The 19,548-nt window shown below is 44.8% G+C and overlaps 1 protein-coding gene across 1 annotated transcript in view; it reads left to right on the top strand.

Moving 5' to 3' along the window:
- glrbb (glycine receptor, beta b) overlaps positions 1–19,548 on the top strand; it is a 290,676-nt gene that overhangs the window by 191,671 nt on the left and 79,457 nt on the right. The window contains exon 8 of the mRNA XM_078212000.1: positions 14,806–15,131. Coding sequence (XP_078068126.1) covers positions 14,806–15,131 — 326 coding nt within the window. The remainder of the gene's footprint in view (positions 1–14,805; positions 15,132–19,548) is intronic.

The raw sequence follows: 19,548 nt of genomic DNA, 5'->3' as shown, positions 1-19,548 counted from the left end.
GAAGTTTGCCTTAGATGAAGGAACACATAGATGCCATGAGACGCAGTGGCACTGCCCATGTTTATACTACAGGAGGAATGTGCTGAAAATGTGAGGGAGCTCCAACAGACTAGAGATGGAGTAGCCATTGTCACCAACTTGGAGCTAACGGAAGCTTTAGAAATCGGTTGGTCACTGCAAAGCAGCCTGTTGCTGCGGGCGAGGTGGGTTTTAAGGAATGGAAAGCTCTGAAAGAAGTCCAACATTCCCTAAATCATGTATAGCATTAGGTTCATGTGTGGGCCTTCAAAGCCACTAAAAGTTCTTCACCAAGGGGAGGATGGGGCATTGGTGATAAAACTGTTACACTTTAATATTTTATTTTTACTAGGCCCAGCAACAGATGAAAGACAGATAAGTAAAGCACCCATCCTGCATCACTTGATTCCTGGTCATTCTCCACCAGCACAACACCCACCTTGCTGGTCTAAGCTGTGTATGTAAAATCAATGACACTAACTGGTGAGCACTTCACAGAAAAGGTAGCAGAGACAATGGCAGTTATGGCGAATCCCACTCAGAAGAGTGAAGAAAGGCCCAGCAATGGTCAGCTCCATGCAGATGGTGAGCCCCATTTATCATCAGCCATATGTGAATCATAGAATTCCTACAGTGCAGAAGGAGGCCATTCGGCCCATTGAGTCTGCAACGACCACAATCCCACCCAGGCCCTATCCCCATAACCCCATGCATTTACCTTAGCTAGTCCCCCTGACACTAATTTTAGCATGGCCAATCCACCTAACCTGCACAGCTTTGGACTGTGGGAGGAAACTGGAGCACCTGGAGGACTGTGAGGAGATGACGGAGGAATCCATCCAGACTCTGTATCTCTGGCATGTGAATGCATGGCCTCCTGAATTGAAAGAGTGGCAAGCCTTATGGAAAGACACATGGAGCACAGCACTGGCTGGATGCAGGGTTTACAAGTAAACCGCCAGAGCATGGACTATCCATGAACTCAGTGGAGTAATGGGTGACTGAGATTGGTCAGGTGCGTATCTCCCCATTGCCAGAAGCTCAAGCACTATAAGTGATCACAAAAATATGTGAAACTTCAAAGGGGAGACTTCAGGCCATGAGGCTTTATGCAGGATATTTCCACCACTGAAGTTCCTCAGCCTCCACGCACACAAACACTAGACACTGCTCTGGTGACATTCTTGAGTTTGTGTCTTTATATGTCCTGTTTGTGAACAGAACTGCCACTTACCTGATGAAGGGGCAGCGCTCCGAAAACTAGTGGCTTGTGCTACCAAATAAACCTGTTGGACTTTAACCTGGTGTTGTGAGACTTCTTACGGCATTCTCCAGCACAGATGCAGCTGCACCGAGAGATGCAAGGTCCCGGTAGACCTCAGGAGCCCCAAGGACCAAGGTGGTCACCATCTAATGCACAGGAGCAAGAAAGGCAGCAGTCTGCTCCCACATCAACCTAAGGCAGAGGGGGAGCACCTTGTAGAAATTTCTAAAAGTGTTCATATAGCTGCAAGGACTAGCACGGATTAATTGGATTATATTAGTATTTCACACACAGACTTGAATTTGGATGCATTGAAGAGAATTTTGTGCAACTACCAATTTAAATGATTTGTACATCTATTCAGCGCAGCATTTGATCTTGTACAAATCTTTAAACTGTTGACGGTATGTTCAGAAATGCACGGTAGTCAAGAACACCTGTTTTAATGATGGTCTTATGATGAAAGTAAGGAGGTGTGGGATAGAGGGAAAGTTGGCCGATTGGATAGGTAACTGGCTGTCTGATCGAAGACAGAGGGTGGTGGTGGATGGAAAATTTTCCGATTGGAGGCAGGTTGCTAGCGGAGTGCCACAGGGATCAGTGCTTGGTCCTCTGCTCTTTGTGATTTTTATTAATGACTTAGAGGAGGGGGCTGAAGGGTGGATCAGTAAATTTGCTGATGACACCAAGATTGGTGGAGTAGTGGATGAGGTGGAGGGCTGTTGTAGGCTGCAAAGAGACATAGATAGGATGCAAAGCTGGGCTGAAAAATGGCAAATGGAGTTTAACCCTGATAAATGTGAGGTGATTCATTTTGGTAGGACTAATTTAAATGTGGATTACAGGGTCAAAGGTAGGGTTCTGAAGACTGTGGAGGAACAGAGAGATCTTGGGGTCCATATCCACAGATCTCTAAAGGTTGCCACTCAAGTGGATAGAGCTGTGAAGAAGGCCTATAGTGTGTTAGCTTTTATTAACAGGGGGTTGGAGTTTAAGAGCCGTGGGGTTATGCTGCAACTGTACAGGACCTTGGTGAGACCACATTTGGAATATTGTGTGCAGTTCTGGTCACCTCACTATAAGAAGGATGTGGAAGAGCTGGAAAGAGTGCAGAGGAGATTTACCAGGATGCTGCCTGGTTTGGAGGGAAGGTCTGATGAGGAAAGGTTGAGGGAGCTCGGGCTGTTCTCTCTGGAGCGGAGGAGGCTGAGGGGAGACTTAAGAGAGGTTTATAAAATGATGAAGGAGATAGATAGAGTGAACGTTCAAAGACTATTTCCTCGGGTAGATGGAGCTATTACAAGGGGGCATAACTATAGGGTTCATGGTGGGAGATATAGGAAGGATATCAGAGGTAGGTTCTTTACGCAGAGAGTGGTTGGGGTGTGGAATGGACTGCCTGCAGTGATAGTGGAGTCAGACACTTTAGGAACATTTAAGCGGTTATTGGATAGGCACATGGAGCACACCAGGATGATAGGGAGTGGGATAGCTTGATCTTGGTTTCAGATAAAGCTCGACACAACATCGTGGGCCCAAGGGCCTGTTCTGTGCTGTACTGTTCTATGTTCTATGTCTTTGTACATTGCGGTCACAGGAATGTTTCCAATGAACATATAGATTATAAATGTCAGTGACACCAGTCTCCAGGATGGAATGTGTTGGCCCATCTGTCTGTGTGGAGTTTGCACATTCTCCTCGTGTCTGCGTGGGTTTCCTCCGGGTGCTCCGGTTTCCTCCCACAGTCCAAAGATGTGCGGGTTAGGTTGATTGGTCATGCTAAAAATTGCCCCTTAGAGTCCTGGGATGTGTAGGTTAGAGGGATTAGTGGGTAAAATATGTAGGGATATGGGGGTAGGGCCTGGGTGGGATTGTGGTCGGTGCAGACTCGATGGGCTGAATGGCCTCTTTCTGTACTGTAGGGTTTCTATGAATCTTTCTATGATTATGTTTGTGTTCAAATAAAACACCAGCTGATGAAAGAGTTGCATGTCTCCTTACCACGTGTGCCAGTCCCCTGTTTCTTGGGCTGCCCCAGCACCACGTTCATCAAGGAGAACCTTTTCATGTGTTTCATAAACATCCTCCTCTTTAAAGCATACAGCTCACTCAGTATCTTCCTCTGACTCCAGCACTACTGCCGTGTCTAGCACTGGGTTGTGCAATACACAGTAAATGACAAGTTGAAGGATACCCTTTGAGGGTTGTAAATGACCCATGTGCAGGATACCCTAGAGGGTGCAGGGCTCCCCCAGATCTATCAGGCATTTGAAAGCTCATCTTCAGTAGACCAGTTCTTGCTCAATGGTGGCCCTTGTACCCAGGTGGCTATAGTTATATTTGTCTTCTGCCTGTGATTTGGGATATAGTACAGGAGTCAGAATCATGTCCTCAGTGTATATCTCTTGTCCCCCAAGGATTTAGCTATGAAGACACACGTGTGGCTTGAAGAGCTGAGGCAATTAGGACTTTCTAACAAAATAGGAATTGTGTCAGCTTCCTGGAAACCTTGCACAGACCTACCTGGAGCACTCATGGCGGTCATACATAAAATTGAGTGAGTGAAAATCCCTCCTGTACATAGGATGCCTGGCTGCTGTGAGGTAGCCTTTCTGGCCAAGTTTGTACAGTCAATGACCTCCTGCACCTGGGAAAACTCAGACATGACAAAAAGCTGATTTCCCTCTAGTCCTGACTGGCCAGTTCTGTTGTGATCTTGACATATTCGCCCCAGCCCAATGGTGCATGACACAGGTGACCTCCTATGCAATGATGGGATGCTGACTGCGAGGGGGCATATGGATCTCCATATGATCCCAGGAACATCCCTTTTAAGAGGGACAGAGTGCCTTTAAGAGTTGCAGACTAACTGTACATAGTGTTAGGCATTCACACACCTAGACCTCCTGCTGAGCATGCATTTAGTCAGAAGCACATTTCATGCAGAGCTGCACATTGCAATCATGTTGATGAATTGATGGCATGAAGTTTGAGCTCCACCTGCTTCAACTTGAGCAGACACTCAGTTCAAAGGTCAGAGCATGTGAAACCAAAAGAGAAAATGCTGGAAAATCTCAACAGATCTGGCAGCATCTGTAAGGAGAGAAAAGAGTTCACGTTTCGAGTCCAGATGATCCTTTGTCAAAGCTCTTGACTACCATGCATTTCGAGAACACACTGCCAACAGTTCAAAAATTTGTACAATATCAAATGCTGTGCTGAATAGATGTACAAATCTTTTAAATTGGCAGTTGCACAAACTTTTCTTCAATGCATCTGAATTCAAGTCTCTGTGTGAAATATTAATAAGCATGTGAAGTCAGGAGACAAGGAGCAGAATGAGCAGAAAATGGAGTCATGCCGAAAGGTAGTTATCCAGAATGGCAAAAGGTGGGAACTGGTGTCAAAGAACAAAGGATCTGTAATGATCGGTTCTGGGACTACTGTTGTCCACTATTTGCATAATCAATTTGGACTCAGGAATTGAATCACAGAATCCCTGCAAAAGGCCATTCAGCCCATTGAACCTGCACCAACAACAATCCCACCCAGGCCCCATCCCCCCATGTATTTACACTGCTAATCCTCCTGACATGAAGGGGCAATTTAGCATGGCCAATCAATCTAACCTGCACATCTCTGGGTGTTGGAGGAAACTGGAGCACCTGCAGGAAACCCACACAGACATGGGGAGAACATGCAAACTCCACACAAACAGTCACCCAAGGCCAGAATTGAACCCGGATCCCTGGCGCTGAGGCAGCAGTGCTAACCACTGTGCCACCATTTGGAGGTGTATTTTTAAGATGGGCTCGTAACTGGCAAATTAACTTCAATATTGATAAATGTGAGGTGGTACATTTCAGTATGAATGAAGAGGCCACATACTAATTGGAAAATAAATTTCTAAGTGGATTAGAGGAATAGAGGTATTATTAGAGAACAGATACACAAAGCTATAAAAGTAGTGATGTAAGTCATTAAAAACCAAATTAAGTGGTGGGGTTATGTAAGAACATAAGAAACGGGAGCAGGAGTAAATCAGGAATGCAGATTAAAATTAGGGATAAATTCTGAGGTTCACAAATACAATATTAACTAAAACAGCTGAGTTTTATGCAAACTTTGTTTTCAGCTGCTTTTGAAATATATTGTGTATTAATAGTGCAGGACCTTTATTTTGTTACATTGTACTTAAGTTATCATTTTCTCACTTTGTATTTTCACATTTCTCTTACCTGTTTGCTTCATTAAACATTTCCCTTCAGTTGTGAAATATGGATGGAGGAAGGACCTGGCACTTGCATAGTTACTTTCACATCCTGAGACTGTTCCAAACACTTCATGGTCATTGAATTATTTTTGCTGTGTAGGCAGCCACTGTTATTTTGCTGGCAAGAAGAATGATTTCAACTTCAGATGTTTCAATTTTCATTGTCAGTACTGATCACAATTGGCCACGATAAGATACCCATTTGGTATCATTGGTACTACTAATTTCCTGTACCGCCTGAGGTGAACAATATCATTGCTTCTTATCAAATGGCTTGGCCAAAAAAAGAATTGCTAAAAACTTAGCTATTGAACCATCAACACTAGCATTAAACCTGAAACACTCAAGTTCATTAACATTATTTTCCTAAAGATATGTAAAAGCTTACACAGAAATGAATAAAGTACTACAAAGTTGGCCTTAAGTTGGATAATTCCATTGTGAAAATATTTTATTGATTTAGTTATCTTTAAAAGCTGGTTAACACTGAAAACTTTCACTTCCATGCCACACAAAATTAAATCATAGAATAATATGGGACAGAAGGAGGCCCTGTAGCCCATCCTGCCTATGTCGCTCTCTGGAAGAGCTATGTAATTTGTTTTGCTCCCCTGATCTTACTCTGTAGGAACATAGGAATTAGGAGCAAGCGTAGGCAATTCAGCCTTTCAAGCCCACTCTGCCATTCTATATGATCATGGCTGATCTCCAGCTCATCCTAACTCCGCTTCCCTGCCTTGACCCCATAGCCCTATATCCTGCTTTTGATCAAATATTTACCTATCTCTTTCTTGAATCCATTGATTTATTCTGCATCCACTGCACGCTGGGGCAGTGAGTTCCATAGATTCACAACCCTCTGTGAAAAGTAACTCCTCCTTATCTCTGTCTTGAACCTTCCCCCTCTTACTTTACCTAGCTCTAAATAGCTACTTAGCTCTATATAATTTTCCTTTTCAAATGATGATCCAATTCCCTATTGAAAGTTATCACTGAATCTGCTTCTGCCAGCCTTTCAGTTGCGACATTTTAGGTTGTAACAGCTCTCTGAGTAAAAATAATTCTCCTTAACAACGCCCGTGGCATTTTTCCCAATTATATTAAATCTGTATCTCCTAGTTATGGACCTTCCTGCTAATGGATGCACTTTCTTCTAAGCACTCTATCAAAATTGCTCACAATCTTTAACACATCTATTATATCTTCCCTTGATTTCCCAGCTCTAAGGGGAACAGTCTTAGCTCCTTTAGTCTCTCTACATAATTGAAACTGCTCATCATTGGTACCAATCTGATGAATATCCTTGCATCCTGTCCAAGGCCTGCCCTGTCCACATTCTTTCTGAACTGACAATTTTGAAAAACCTGAAGGTTGATAAGTCCCCTGGGCCAGATGAGATATATCCTAGGATTCTTTGGGAGGCAAGGGATGAGATTGCAGAGCCTTTGGCTTTGATCTTTGAGTCCTCACTGTCCACGGGGATAGTGCCAGAGGACTGGAGAATGGCGAATGTTGTCCCTCTGTTCAAGAAAGGAAATAGGAATGACCCTGGTAATTATAGGCCGGCTAGTCTTACTTCTGTGGTCGGTAAGTTAATGGAAAAGTTCCTGAGGAATAGGATTTACGACCATTTAGAAAGATGCAGCTTAACCCGGGATAGTCAACACGGATTCGTGAAGGGTAAGTCTTGCCTCACAAATTTGATTGAATTTTTTGAGGAGGTAACTAAGTGTGTAGATGAAGGTAGAGCAGTTGATGTCATATACATGGATTTTAGTAAGGCGTTTGATAAGGTCCCCCATGGTCGGCTCATGAAGAAAGTAAGGAGGTGTGGGATAGAGGGAAACTTGGCCGATTGGATAAGTAACTGGCTATCTCTTAGAACACAGTAAGAAGTTTAACAACACCAGGTTAAAGTCCAACAGGTTTATTTGGTAGCAAAAGCCACACAAGCTTTCGAGGCTCTAAGGGGCTTAGAGCCTCGAAAGCTTGTGTGGCTTTTGCTACCAAATAAACCTGTTGGACTTTAACCTGGTGTTGTTAAACTTCTTACTGTGTTTACCCCAGTCCAACGCCGGCATCTCCACATCATGACTATCTCATAGAAGACAGAGGGTGGTGGTGGATGGAAAATTTTCAGACTGGAGACCAGTTACCAGCGGTGTACCACAGGGATCAGTGCTGGATCCTCTGCTATTTGTGATTTTTATCAATGACTTGGAGGAGGGGGCTGAAGGGTGGATCAGTAAATTTGCGGATGACACCAAGATTGGTGGAGTAGTGGATGAGGTGGAGGGCTGTTGTAGGCTGCAAAGAGACATTGATAGGATGCAGAGCTGGGCCGCAAAATGGCAGATGGAGTTTAACCCTGATAAGTGCGAGGTGATTCATTTTGGTAGGACAAATTTGTATGCGGATTACAGGGTCAAAGGTAGGGTTCTGAGGAATGTGGAGGAACAGAGAGATCTTGGGGTTTATATCCACAGATCTCTGAAGGTTGCCACTCAAGTGGATAGAGCCGTGAAGAAGGTCTATAGTGTGTTAGCGTTTATTAACAGGGGGTTTGAGTTTAAGAGCTATGGGGTTATGCTGCAACTGTACAGGACCTTGGTGAGACCACATTTGGAATATTGTGTGCAGTTCTGGTCACCTCACTATAAGAAGAATGTGGAAGCACTGGAAAGAGTGCAAAGCAGATTTACCAGGATGCTGCCTGATTTGGAGGGTAGGTCTTATGAGGAAAGGTTGAGGGAGCTATGGCTTTTATCTTCAGAGCGGAGGAGGTTGAGAGGTGACTTAATAGAGGTTTATAAGATGATGAGGGGGATAGATGGAGTGGACGTTCAGAGACTATTTCCTCGGGTGGATGTAACTGTTACTAGGGGGCATAACTATAAGGTTCATGGTGGAAGATATAGGAGGGATGTATGAGGTAGGTTCTTTACTCAGAGAGTGGTTGGGGTGTGGAATGGACTGCCTGCTGTGATAGTGGAGTCAGACACTTTAGGAACTTTCAAGCGGTTATTGGATAGGCACATGGAGCACACCAGGATGATAGGGAGTAGGATAGCTTGATCCTGGTTTCGGAAAAGGTTTGGCACAACATCATGGGCCGAAGTGCCTGTACTGTGCTGTACTGTTCTATATTTTATGTTCTATGTGATGTCTGGAATTGGGCACACTGCTTTAGATGAGGTCTAACTTGTGATTTGAAGAGAACAGAACTTCCCCACATTTGTACATTTTGTACATTCTGTCCAATGTTTTCAAATTGGGAGATTGGCTCTAGCTCTATCCTTCACTAACTGGCTTTCGGGAATAGAGTACATAAGATAAATCAAATCAGATCAAAACACTCAGTTGAGGGATGGACGTTACATGAGACCCATCCTCCAATTGAAGGGCACTGCTATCTGATGACCCCTATAGTTCCTGAGCTCCTTCTCTGCATTTTCCAATGATAGAGCGATCTCAATGGCCTTCTTTAGATCAAAATTGCGTTCTGCTAATATATATTTTTTGACTGTCACATTGTTAATTCCACAGACCAGTCTATCTTAAAACATGCCGCTCAGAGGTGGCCCAAATTTATAGTACTCTGCCAATTTTTGCAACCTGGTCAGAAATTCGGTAACAGATTTCTCAGGGGTTTGCCCTGTCATTTTAAAGCAGTGTTGCTGCAGTACCATGGAAGGTTTTGAGTCATAATAGCCTTTAACCAAGTCCACTAATTCATTAAAGGTTTTGGAGTCAGGGGCATCCGCATAAAATCCCCACAGTGCAGAAGAAGGCCATTTGGCCTATCAAGTCTGCACTAATTCACCTTGTAGCCTGTTATGTCATATAGGCCTCGCCACAGTTGATAGGTGTTCGTGTGTCTAGCCTGGGACAAGGACCTGGCCTTATGGGGAAAATCATATAGGAAGGCCATTCGGCCCATCGAGTATGCACCGACCACAATCCCATTCCGGCCCTATCCCCATAACCCCATGCATTTACCCTAGCTAGTCCCCTGACACTAAGGTGCAATTTTAGAATGGCCAATCTGCCTACCTGCACATCTTTGGACTGAGGGAGAAAACCTGAGCACCCAGAGGAAACCCACGCAGACACAGGGTGAATGTGCAAACTCCACACAGACAGTGACCCAAGCCGGGAATCAAACCCGGGTTCCTGGCGCTGTGAGGCAGCAGTGCTAACCACTGAGAGATAGGCTCCAACACATCAGACTGAACAGTCTGGGGATCTTCAGACTGGGCATGGGGGGACTGTATAAGTCGTCAATAAGTATCCCAAATTCTTCCAAGAAGGGCTTGTAAAATAAGGGGAGCCAAACCTGAGGTCTAAATTAACTCTGAAGCTACATCAAAGTATCTTAGAGCGAGACCAGTTCCATACTCCCCATTGGAAAAAGGAGAGTCTGAACTGGAACACCTGGAAAAGCAGGACGTCATAAGACCCAGAAATTTTGCGGAATGGGCCGCACCTGTTGTTCCTGTCTTTAAGCCAGATAGGTCAGTCCTACTTTGTGGAGACTATAAGCTTACTGTCAATAGGGTTTCTAAACTTGACAGATAACCCATGCCCCAGATTGAAGACCTGTATCCCAGGTTAAGTTGGGGTCACACATTTTCAAAGTTAAACATGAATCATGCAAAACTCCAAATTGAATTGGACAAGCCTTCCAAAGTACGTGACAATTAATATGCACAAAGGTCTATATGCATATACTCACCTGCCCTTTGGCACCATTTATCAACAGGCCATGGAGAACATACTCCAAGGGTTACCTCAGGTATTGGTGTACCTTGGCGATATCTTGGTCAAAGGAACTTTGAAATTCTTACACCTTGTGAACCTAGAAAGGTCATATGGTGATTTTTGGAGGTCAGAGAACACCTGATAAGGGAAAAATGTGCCTTCCAAGCAAGTGCCGTGAACTACTTCTGCTATCAGGTGGATGGCAAGAGCCTTCATCCAGCGGAAGACAAGGTGAGGGCCATTAAGGAGGCGCCAACTCCAAGGAACCGCACGGAATTGAAATCCTTCCTGGGGTTAGAGAACTATTCGGGGAAGTTTGTTCCTAATTGAGCTTCTTTGCTGGCCCCTTTTCATGGCCTACTACGGAAATATCAAAGGTGGTCTTGTGGGGGCGCCGCAGCTGGAGGCTTTCAACCACGTTAAACTGCAACTTCTATCCAATAAATTATTATTGGCCCACTTTGATCCCAAAAAGGACCTGAGCCTGACATGCGATGCTTCCTCTTATGGGATTGGCGATTATGGGACTGGCACACCACTGGAAAGATGGAACAGAGAAGCCTATTGTGTACGATCTAGGACCCTCTTGGATGTTGAACAGATGTAATCCCAAATCGAGAAAGAGGGGTTGGCAGGTGTCTTAGGTTTCAAAAATTCAATCAATAGAAATCATATCTACAGTAGACAATTTTTCATAGTGATTGATCATAAACTATTGTTGGGACACTTTAAAGAAGACAATACAATACCCCCCTTTATCTCCGCCCATTGCAGCATTGGGCATTGTTACAGGCAGCTTATGAATACCTCCTAGGGCACCGTCCCGGGACCTGGATAGTCAGCGTTGATGCATTGAGTCATCTGCCATCGCTACCAGCTGTGGAAGAGGTCATGATGACTTGAATTTTTTGGACACCTTGCCGGCATCTATGAGACAAATCAAGGCCTGGATGCAAAAGGACACAGTCCTATCTAAGTTTTAAAAGCTTAACATTACATGGGAGATTCAGGGGACAGCCCTCAGCTGAAATGAAACACTACTTGCCAAAGAAAGACATGCTCAGTGATGAGGATGGCATCATCCTCTGGGGTTCCCGCATAGTCGTCCCTCATCTAGGGTGACATCTGAAACTTATGGAATTATACCATAGCCACCTTGGGATTTTGAAAATGAAAATGCTAGCCAGGAGCTATGCATGGTGACCTGGTCTTGATGCAGACATTATTATCTTGGTCAGACAATGTGAGTGCCAAGAAAATCAAAAATTCTCCCCTCAGCCTCCCTACATCTATGGGAGTGGCCTGGTAAGCCCTGGGTGCGAATGCATGTAGACTTTGCCAAGCCTTTTATGGGCTCCATGTTCTTAATTATGGTTGACTTGCACTCCAAATGGTTGGTGATGCATCGTATGAACTACACCACTTCCCATGCTACCATTCAGAAACTACAACAAAGTTCATGCAAGCGTGGGATACCTGAACTCCTGGCTTCTGACAATGGCACTGTCTTTATTAGCACCGAGTTTCAGACTTTCATGCTTTCCAACTGAATCAAACCCTATCACCCATCACCGAATGGGTTGGTTGAACAAGCGGTGCAGACTTTTTAAGCTCGGCATTAAGAAGCAACCCACAGCTTCCATAGAGACAAAACATGTCATGTCGTGTGTTCTGCCCAAAGGCAGGTCTTTAGCTCATTTTCTGCTGATTCTTCATCCTGAGCTGTTTGTTTTGGCAGATTTTTTAATCAGTGGTGGTTTGCTATTACTTTCCACTCCCAGAAAAGGGGGAGGAGGCAGGTGTCAAGTCTACCAGCTGGTGTGGGAACCTAAGCTGTGCTGTCAGTGTTACTCTGTACCATACATTAGCCATCTAACCAACTGAGCTAATATAAAATCAAAATACTGTGGATGCTGGAAATATGAAATAAAAACAGTATATGCTGGCTAAATTCAGCAGGTCAGCCTGAAATAACTCCTCTGAGACTCGTGTCCCTTCACCAAATTTAGATTTATTTACATGGTATCCTCAGACAGGTACTTCCTTGTACAGGATATAAAGCTGGAGTGCCAGTAACCCTGACACTCCACAGTATGTACACATGCAAGGCTCCCTGGTTGGACAAGAAATTACTGCCTTAATCTGAGAGCTCATATTCTTAAGAGGTCCACATTGTGGAGAGAGAAACAGTGAACATTTTGAGTTTGTATGACTTCTTCAGCGCTGAAGGAGTAGAAATGTAATGAATACTATAATTGGAGAGGAGAGAGTGCCATGGATACAAGATAAAGGGAGTGTTAATGGTAGCGTTAAGGACTAAAGAAGAAGCTGATATTGGCATAAAGGTAAGATAGCAGAATGTGACAATGGGATAAAGATCAATGCCCAGTGGAAGTCAATCTCTCTTTAGATCCCGCCTCCCTGACCTTCTATTCTACTCCAAGCATTTTCTGTTTTTATTATAAACAACTGAGCTAACTGACCCCAAGTATCTCATTATACTCCTGTGATTAAACAATAAACACATTAACTAATGATCATTCCCTTTAAAGGGACGTTTTTTACACAGAGGGTGGTGGGGGCCTGGAATGCGCTGCCAAGTAGGGTGGTGGAGGCAGGCACGCTGACATCGTTTAAGACTTACCTGGATAGTCACATGAGCAGCCTGGGAATGGAGGGATACAAACGATTGGTCTAGTTGGACCAAGGAACGGCACAGGCTTGGAGGGCCGAAGGGCCTGTTTCCTGTGCTGTACTGTTCTTTGTTCTTTGAAGGGGTATTGTAACTAAAACAAAAAGATGTGCGGGTTAGGTTGATTGGCCAGGTTAAAAATTGCCCCTTAGAATCCTAAGATGCGTAGGTTAGAGGGATTAGCGGGTAAATATGTGGGTGTAGGGCCTGGGTGGGATTGTGGTCGGTGCAGACTCGATGGGCCGAATGGTCTCCTTCTGCACTGTAGGGTTTCTATGATCTATGATATCACTGGAAACTTATCAAATTAAGATGTCATTACTGGTACTGATGATGCACTCGAGCCCTTGCTCGACCGGTTGTGGAAGTTCTGTAGCAGCGTACCAGCAAACAACATGTTCTCCCTCTTCAGGGACACCCGGGTGTGGACCTATCCCTGAAAGAGAGACAGGTAGTTGAGTCAAAAGATCCCCTTAATCTTCCGCTGTCTGAAATTGTTAATGGTCACCTTGGCCTAGCCCAGGAGCAGATGAATGAAGAGATTTTCTAATCTGCCTGCCCTTCTCAATAGGCATGGATGTGCCATGGCTTGGCATAGGGGGCATGAGGGTGGAAAGGTATAGTTTGGCAGAAGGGACATGAGGGGATGAGGGGCCTTGGTGACTGAGTGGTGGGGCATATTTTAGCATTGGGCATGAGGGGCCATGATGATTGTTTGGAGGGAGCATACCTTGACATAGAGAGCATGTGGAGCCATAGAGATTATTTGGGGGGGCATACTTTGGCAGGGACAGAAGGGGTGGGAGCGAGCATGAGGATGATCTTTGAAACGGTTCCTTCTTAGGTGGCCAAGGATCAGGTGTGTGGGATTGAGGTGCAGCTGAAAGTTGAGAAGCAGTCCCCTCAAATACTCAAAAAGGTACTGCAATCTCGTACATCCTATATAAACATGGAACACGACTCCTCAAGCACAGCAATGACAGACAACCTGGGAGTTGGTGAATTGACTTAATCTATGATTGCATGGAACTATTGCATACACTCTCCTGGTAAGAGTTTTTCACTGAGTTTGCAGCTGTAAGCGATTCTGAGATTCCAGATGCCGTCCTGGGTTTCCAATTTTTAGGAGTGGTTTTTAGGAGCGGGAAATAAATTTGAACAATTTTGATTTGATTCGATTTCTTATTGTCAATTGTATTAATATCCAGTGAAAAGTATTGTTTCTTGTGCACTACACAGACAAAGCATACCAAATGTAGAGAAGGAGAGAGTGCAGAATGTGGTGTCACAGTCATAGCTAGGGTGTAGAGAAAGATCAACTTCATAAGAGGTAGGTCCATTCAAAAGAGGTTGAATTAGAGCATTGTTAGAAAGTTTATAAGAGTTAGAGAAGAGTTTTAAAAGCATTAGTCATAGTAACAATACGGGTCCATGGGTGGGAAGGGTGGGGAAGGGGTGTGTGGGTTGTGGCAGAAGTCGCCAGTTTGTGCTCGAGGGATGATCAGAGCTATAGGCCGGAGTTCTCTGATGGCATGCACCCCGCTCCCATTGCCAGCGAGAACGGAGACTCCCGGCCAAGGACAAGGTTGGAGAATCCTGGCAATAATTAAGGCTGGAGAGGCTAACGGCTTTATTGTATTCCTGGGAGTTAGGTAGAGAGTTGTGGTGGTGGGGTGGGGGAGGGGGGGGGGGGGGGGTGGTGCATGAGATATGAGGATAATTAAGACAATGTTTGCATTTGAAACCAGCAATGCATATTAAACCATTGATGTTAACATACATGTTTGTTTCTCACAGGCATCTTCTCAGTGCTCAACTTGTCCTCTGAGTGCATGTCTCTTGCTGCAGAGTTGCCCAAGGTGTCCTACGTAAAAGCTTTGGATATCTGGCTGATTGCTTGCCTCCTCTTTGGGTTTGCGTCGCTTGTAGAATATGCTGTTGTGCAGGTTCTATTGAACAGCCCCAAAAAAATTGAAGCTGAAAGGGCTCGAATCCAAAAAAAACTGAAGGCCAAAGAGCAGGCCATTGCAGCTGAAGGGAAAGGATGTGGAAACTGGGTTAAACCATCCTCTAAGAATACTGTCAATGGAACAGGCACTCCCGTTCACATTAGCACATTACAGGTAAGAAACTATGAGACTTGCTCTTCAGTTTGTTTACACCTACCCTCAGATTTCATGATTTCTACCATGTTTTGTTTTGAAAATTATGAAGAGGGGATTGTTAAGTTTTCATGACCGTCGCTGGAGTCCAAATGTTTCCACCACTGCTCCTGAAAATACTTACATGGATCTGGGATCTCTCTTCTAACTTTGGAAACACACTGGTAGATACAGAAAGCAAAACATTATTATGATATGCATATTTTATTAATATACATCAGGAACAATAGCCTGGGATTTTCTGGCCCCTCCTGCATTGGGTTTTCCGAAGGCTGAGGTGGCTTGCCTTTCTTTGGCTGCCAGTAGGATCTTCCAGTCCCGCTGAAGTCATTGGCCATCTGCGTTGCTCGCCGGCCGTACTGCCGGGGAACTCGCCATGAGAGATCACCTTTGCCAGTTCTGGAAAATTCCACCTGCGGGAAGGACTGGAAAATGCCAGCCATTATGCCAGATGCCAAGAAGTATCAAAAACGCAAAGTACACAGAATTCTCAGGACACACATTGTATTGGCTGGTTTGAGGTAGAATTGGAAAATCTTGTTGATCTTGCATTGGTTCATTAACTAGTTACAAGGAATCATTTTCGAAATTCATCCTTCCTGCTTCACCTGTTTGAAGGGAAGAACCCATGGGATACGGGGTAATTTGGGTGAATTGGACCCAAAATTGGTTTAGTGGTAGGGGCAGTGAGTGATGGTCAAAGGTTGTTCTTGTGACTGAAAACCTGTGTCCATTGTTGTACCACAGAGATCAGTGTTGGGTCCCTTACTGTTTGTCATGTATATTAATGATCTAGATCAGTCCAAAGATGTGCGGGTTAGGTTGATTGGCCATGCTAAAATTGCCCCTTAGTGTCCTGAGATGTGTGGGTTAGAGGGATTAGTGGGTAAATGTGTAGGGATATGGGGGTAGGGCCTGGGTGGGATTGTGGTCGGTGCAGACTCGATGGGCCGAATGGCCTCTTTCTGTACTGTAGGGTTTCTATGATTTCTATGATTCTATCATAGATGTGAAAATAGGAGGTAGGATCGGTACATTCACAGATGACAGGAAAATTGATGGTGTGGTAAATAGCCGGGAAAATCAGAGCTGGGAAATTCACCAGCACTAATCAATTTTGAGCATGTGCTGCCATTCCCGCAAATGGATAGTGTGGGCTCGAAACCGTCTCCTATCACTCAATGGGGGGGATCTTACCAGAATTTGACAAAGTGTCAGGGTCTGACTGAAAACGGGAGTGTTTCTCTCCAGAGAAACAGGATGGTTATCTCTCCAGATCTTCTGGCACTTGTCAAAGAAAAAGTTGGGCTTGCTTCACACCATCACATAGAGGGGCGGGGTCTAAATACACTAATAAAGCCGATTGCACTGAGATCGGGGCACCCAAGCATAATGCCAACCTGTGCTGGTGGCAGTGCCAGGGCCACTGCTTTGACATGTCCCTCTCCTCTGGGGGCTATACTCACTTTCACACCCCGCGGGGGCAGGGAGGATCCCCAAGACAGGTTGCCGTCTATGTGAACCTGTTGTAAACCTTGCCGATGTGATGTCATGTCAGGAAGTTTGAAACTACGCCTAGCAGGGGAATATATGGTGATGCGGCTGGTTAGTCAGATTCAAATATATGTTAATATATTAAAAGCAGCGGCTAAAACCAGATATCGCAATCTTGCCGGTGATTTCCGGGATTCGCTGGATCTTGGACTCCCGCCGCCATTCCCGTGAACCCACCCTATGACTCTCTGAACTGGAATCAGAAATTCGGTGCACACTTAAATTCCATATTACCATCTTCAGTCAGAAGTGCCGAGTGGATGATCGATCACAGATGGCAGTCTTCAGCCAATTCGATTCATTCCATGTGATATCAAGAAACTGCTGAACACATCGGATATTGTAAAGCCTATGGGCCCCAACAACATTCTGGCAATAGTAATAAAGACTTGTTTTCCAGACCTCTCCACTCCCCTAGCCGATTACAGTACAGCACAGATGTTTGATACTCTTGAACACATGAAATAGAAACTATATTTGTTTAATGTTTTACCACAAATGTTGAGTTATTTTGAAGTACCATCAGTCTTGTTTTGTAGCAAAAATGTGATATCCATTTTGCACACAGCTGGCTCTCATAAATTGCAATGATGTGAATGCCCAGCATTATTTTGTTTTGTCTTTATAATATTGGTTGCTGGAGGAATATTATCCAGATCACCTCCCTGCTTTTCTTTGAATTGTAACTCCTGATGTTGGCTCATTATCTCTTCCAACAATGTAGCAAACTCTGACACGCCACCGGAATATCAGCCTAGATTATGAGAATTGGGATTGAATACACAATCTGCTGACCCAGAGGGAAAGTACTCCAATGGAGCCCAGCTGATATCGGTTAGAATTCATGGCGCTTATGGTGTGCTGACGCCTGCGATGGTGGTGTGCCCAGGCTAGCTTAGAGTGGGCGGTATGGTGGCACAGTGTTTAGCACTGCTGCCTCACAGCACTAAGGATCTGGGTTTGATGCCCAGCTTGGGTCACTGTGAGGAGTCTGCACGTTCTTCCCACGTCTGCATGGGTTTCCTCCAGGTGCTCCAGTTTCCTTCCACAGTCTGAAAGATGTGCTGGTTGGGTGCATTGGCCATGCTACATTCTCCCTCAGTGTACCCGAACAGGAGCTGGAGTGTGGCGACTATGGGATTTTCACAGTAACTTCATTGCAGTGCTAATGTAAGCCTACTTGTGACACTAATACTTAAACCTAAACTTAAGTAAAGGATCAGGGTAGCCAATGAGGTTAAACTGAAGCTTTACCTGATGCAATTTTTCAAGGCCATCTCGGCCTTTTGGCTAAGATGAAGCATTAGATCAAGCCTAGGATGGGGTGCAATGCCTCATCCTGTCAGCTTAGATCTTGTTTGATCGAGCCCAAGATGGGATGCAAAGTCTTGTCTTGTCAGCTTGGATTTGGTTTGTTCCTCATGTGGGGACATGATTGGACTTAATTGGAATTGATTAGAATAACAGTACCAAAAGGTACCAAAAAAAAATCAGCCCCTATCCTCCCCAATGGGCAACACAAAGCTGAATGAGGGATTAATACGCTCAAAATCAGGAGCCTACCTGTAGCCCAGTGCATTTTCACCTGCCATGTTTATGATGGCACGTCAGTTCCAGATAAGGCTCCTACTAAGGACAAGTAGAGCCTTTTTAAAGTTCAGAAGTTGTGCACTGCTAATAATATTGCACTGCAACATAAATTTAATGTTCACATAGGGGAATCTTGTAGACAGCAGCAAAGGTGAGGAGCCAGCTCACTGGAAGTATACTGGTAACGTTAAAAGCCTTTTCTTCTTTGAACCTTCCATAGAACATAGAACATAGAACATAGAACATTACAGCGCAGAACAGGCCCTTCGGCCCACGATGTTGCACCGACCAGTTAAAAAAAAAAACTGTGACCCTCCAACCTAAACCAATTTCTTTTCGTCCATGAACCTATCTACGGATCTCTTAAACGCCCCCAAACTAGGCGCATTTACTACTGATGCTGGCAGGGCATTCCAATCCCTCACCACCCTCTGGGTAAAGAACCTACCCCTGACATCGGTTCTATAACTACCCCCCCTCAATTTAAAGCCATGCCCCCTCGTGCTGGATTTCTCCATCAGAGGAAAAAGGCTATCACTATCCACCCTATCTAAACCTCTAATCATCTTATATGTTTCAATAAGATCCCCTCTTAGCCGCCGCCTTTCCAGCGAAAACAATCCCAAATCCCTCAGCCTCTCCTCATAGGATCTCCCCTCCATACCAGGCAACATCCTGGTAAACCTCCTCTGCACCCTCTCCAAAGCCTCCACATCCTTCCTGTAATGTGGGGACCAGAACTGCACACAGTACTCCAAGTGCGGCCGCACCAGAGTTGTGTACAGTTGCAACATAACGCTACGACTCCTAAATTCAATCCCCCTACCAATAAACGCCAAGACACCATATGCCTTCTTAACAACCTTATCTACTTGATTCCCAACTTTCAGGGATCTATGCACACATACACCTAGATCCCTCTGCTCCTCCACACTATTCAAAGTCCTCCCGTTAGCCCTATACTCAACACATCTGTTATTCCTACCAAAGTGAATTACCTCACACTTCTCCGCATTAAACTCCATCCGCCACCTCTCGGCCCAACTTTGCAACCTGTCTAAGTCTTCCTGCAAACTACGACACCCTTCCTCACTGTCTACCACACCACCGACAGAAGGGAGGAGAGGCTCTCAGTTAGCCCTTCAAAGACCTCTTGGGCCTTCCAAGTATTGGTATGCCCTTGGATCCTTGAGGAATCCATGCTACCATCTTTCCCATCATTTTGAGAGATTCG

This window comes from Mustelus asterias, chromosome 1 (genome assembly GCF_964213995.1).
Source record: "Mustelus asterias chromosome 1, sMusAst1.hap1.1, whole genome shotgun sequence".
In the NCBI taxonomy this organism is placed as follows: domain Eukaryota; kingdom Metazoa; phylum Chordata; class Chondrichthyes; order Carcharhiniformes; family Triakidae; genus Mustelus; species Mustelus asterias.
Note: the sequence above shows the minus strand (reverse complement) of the source record. Positions and strands in the feature narration are given on the sequence as shown.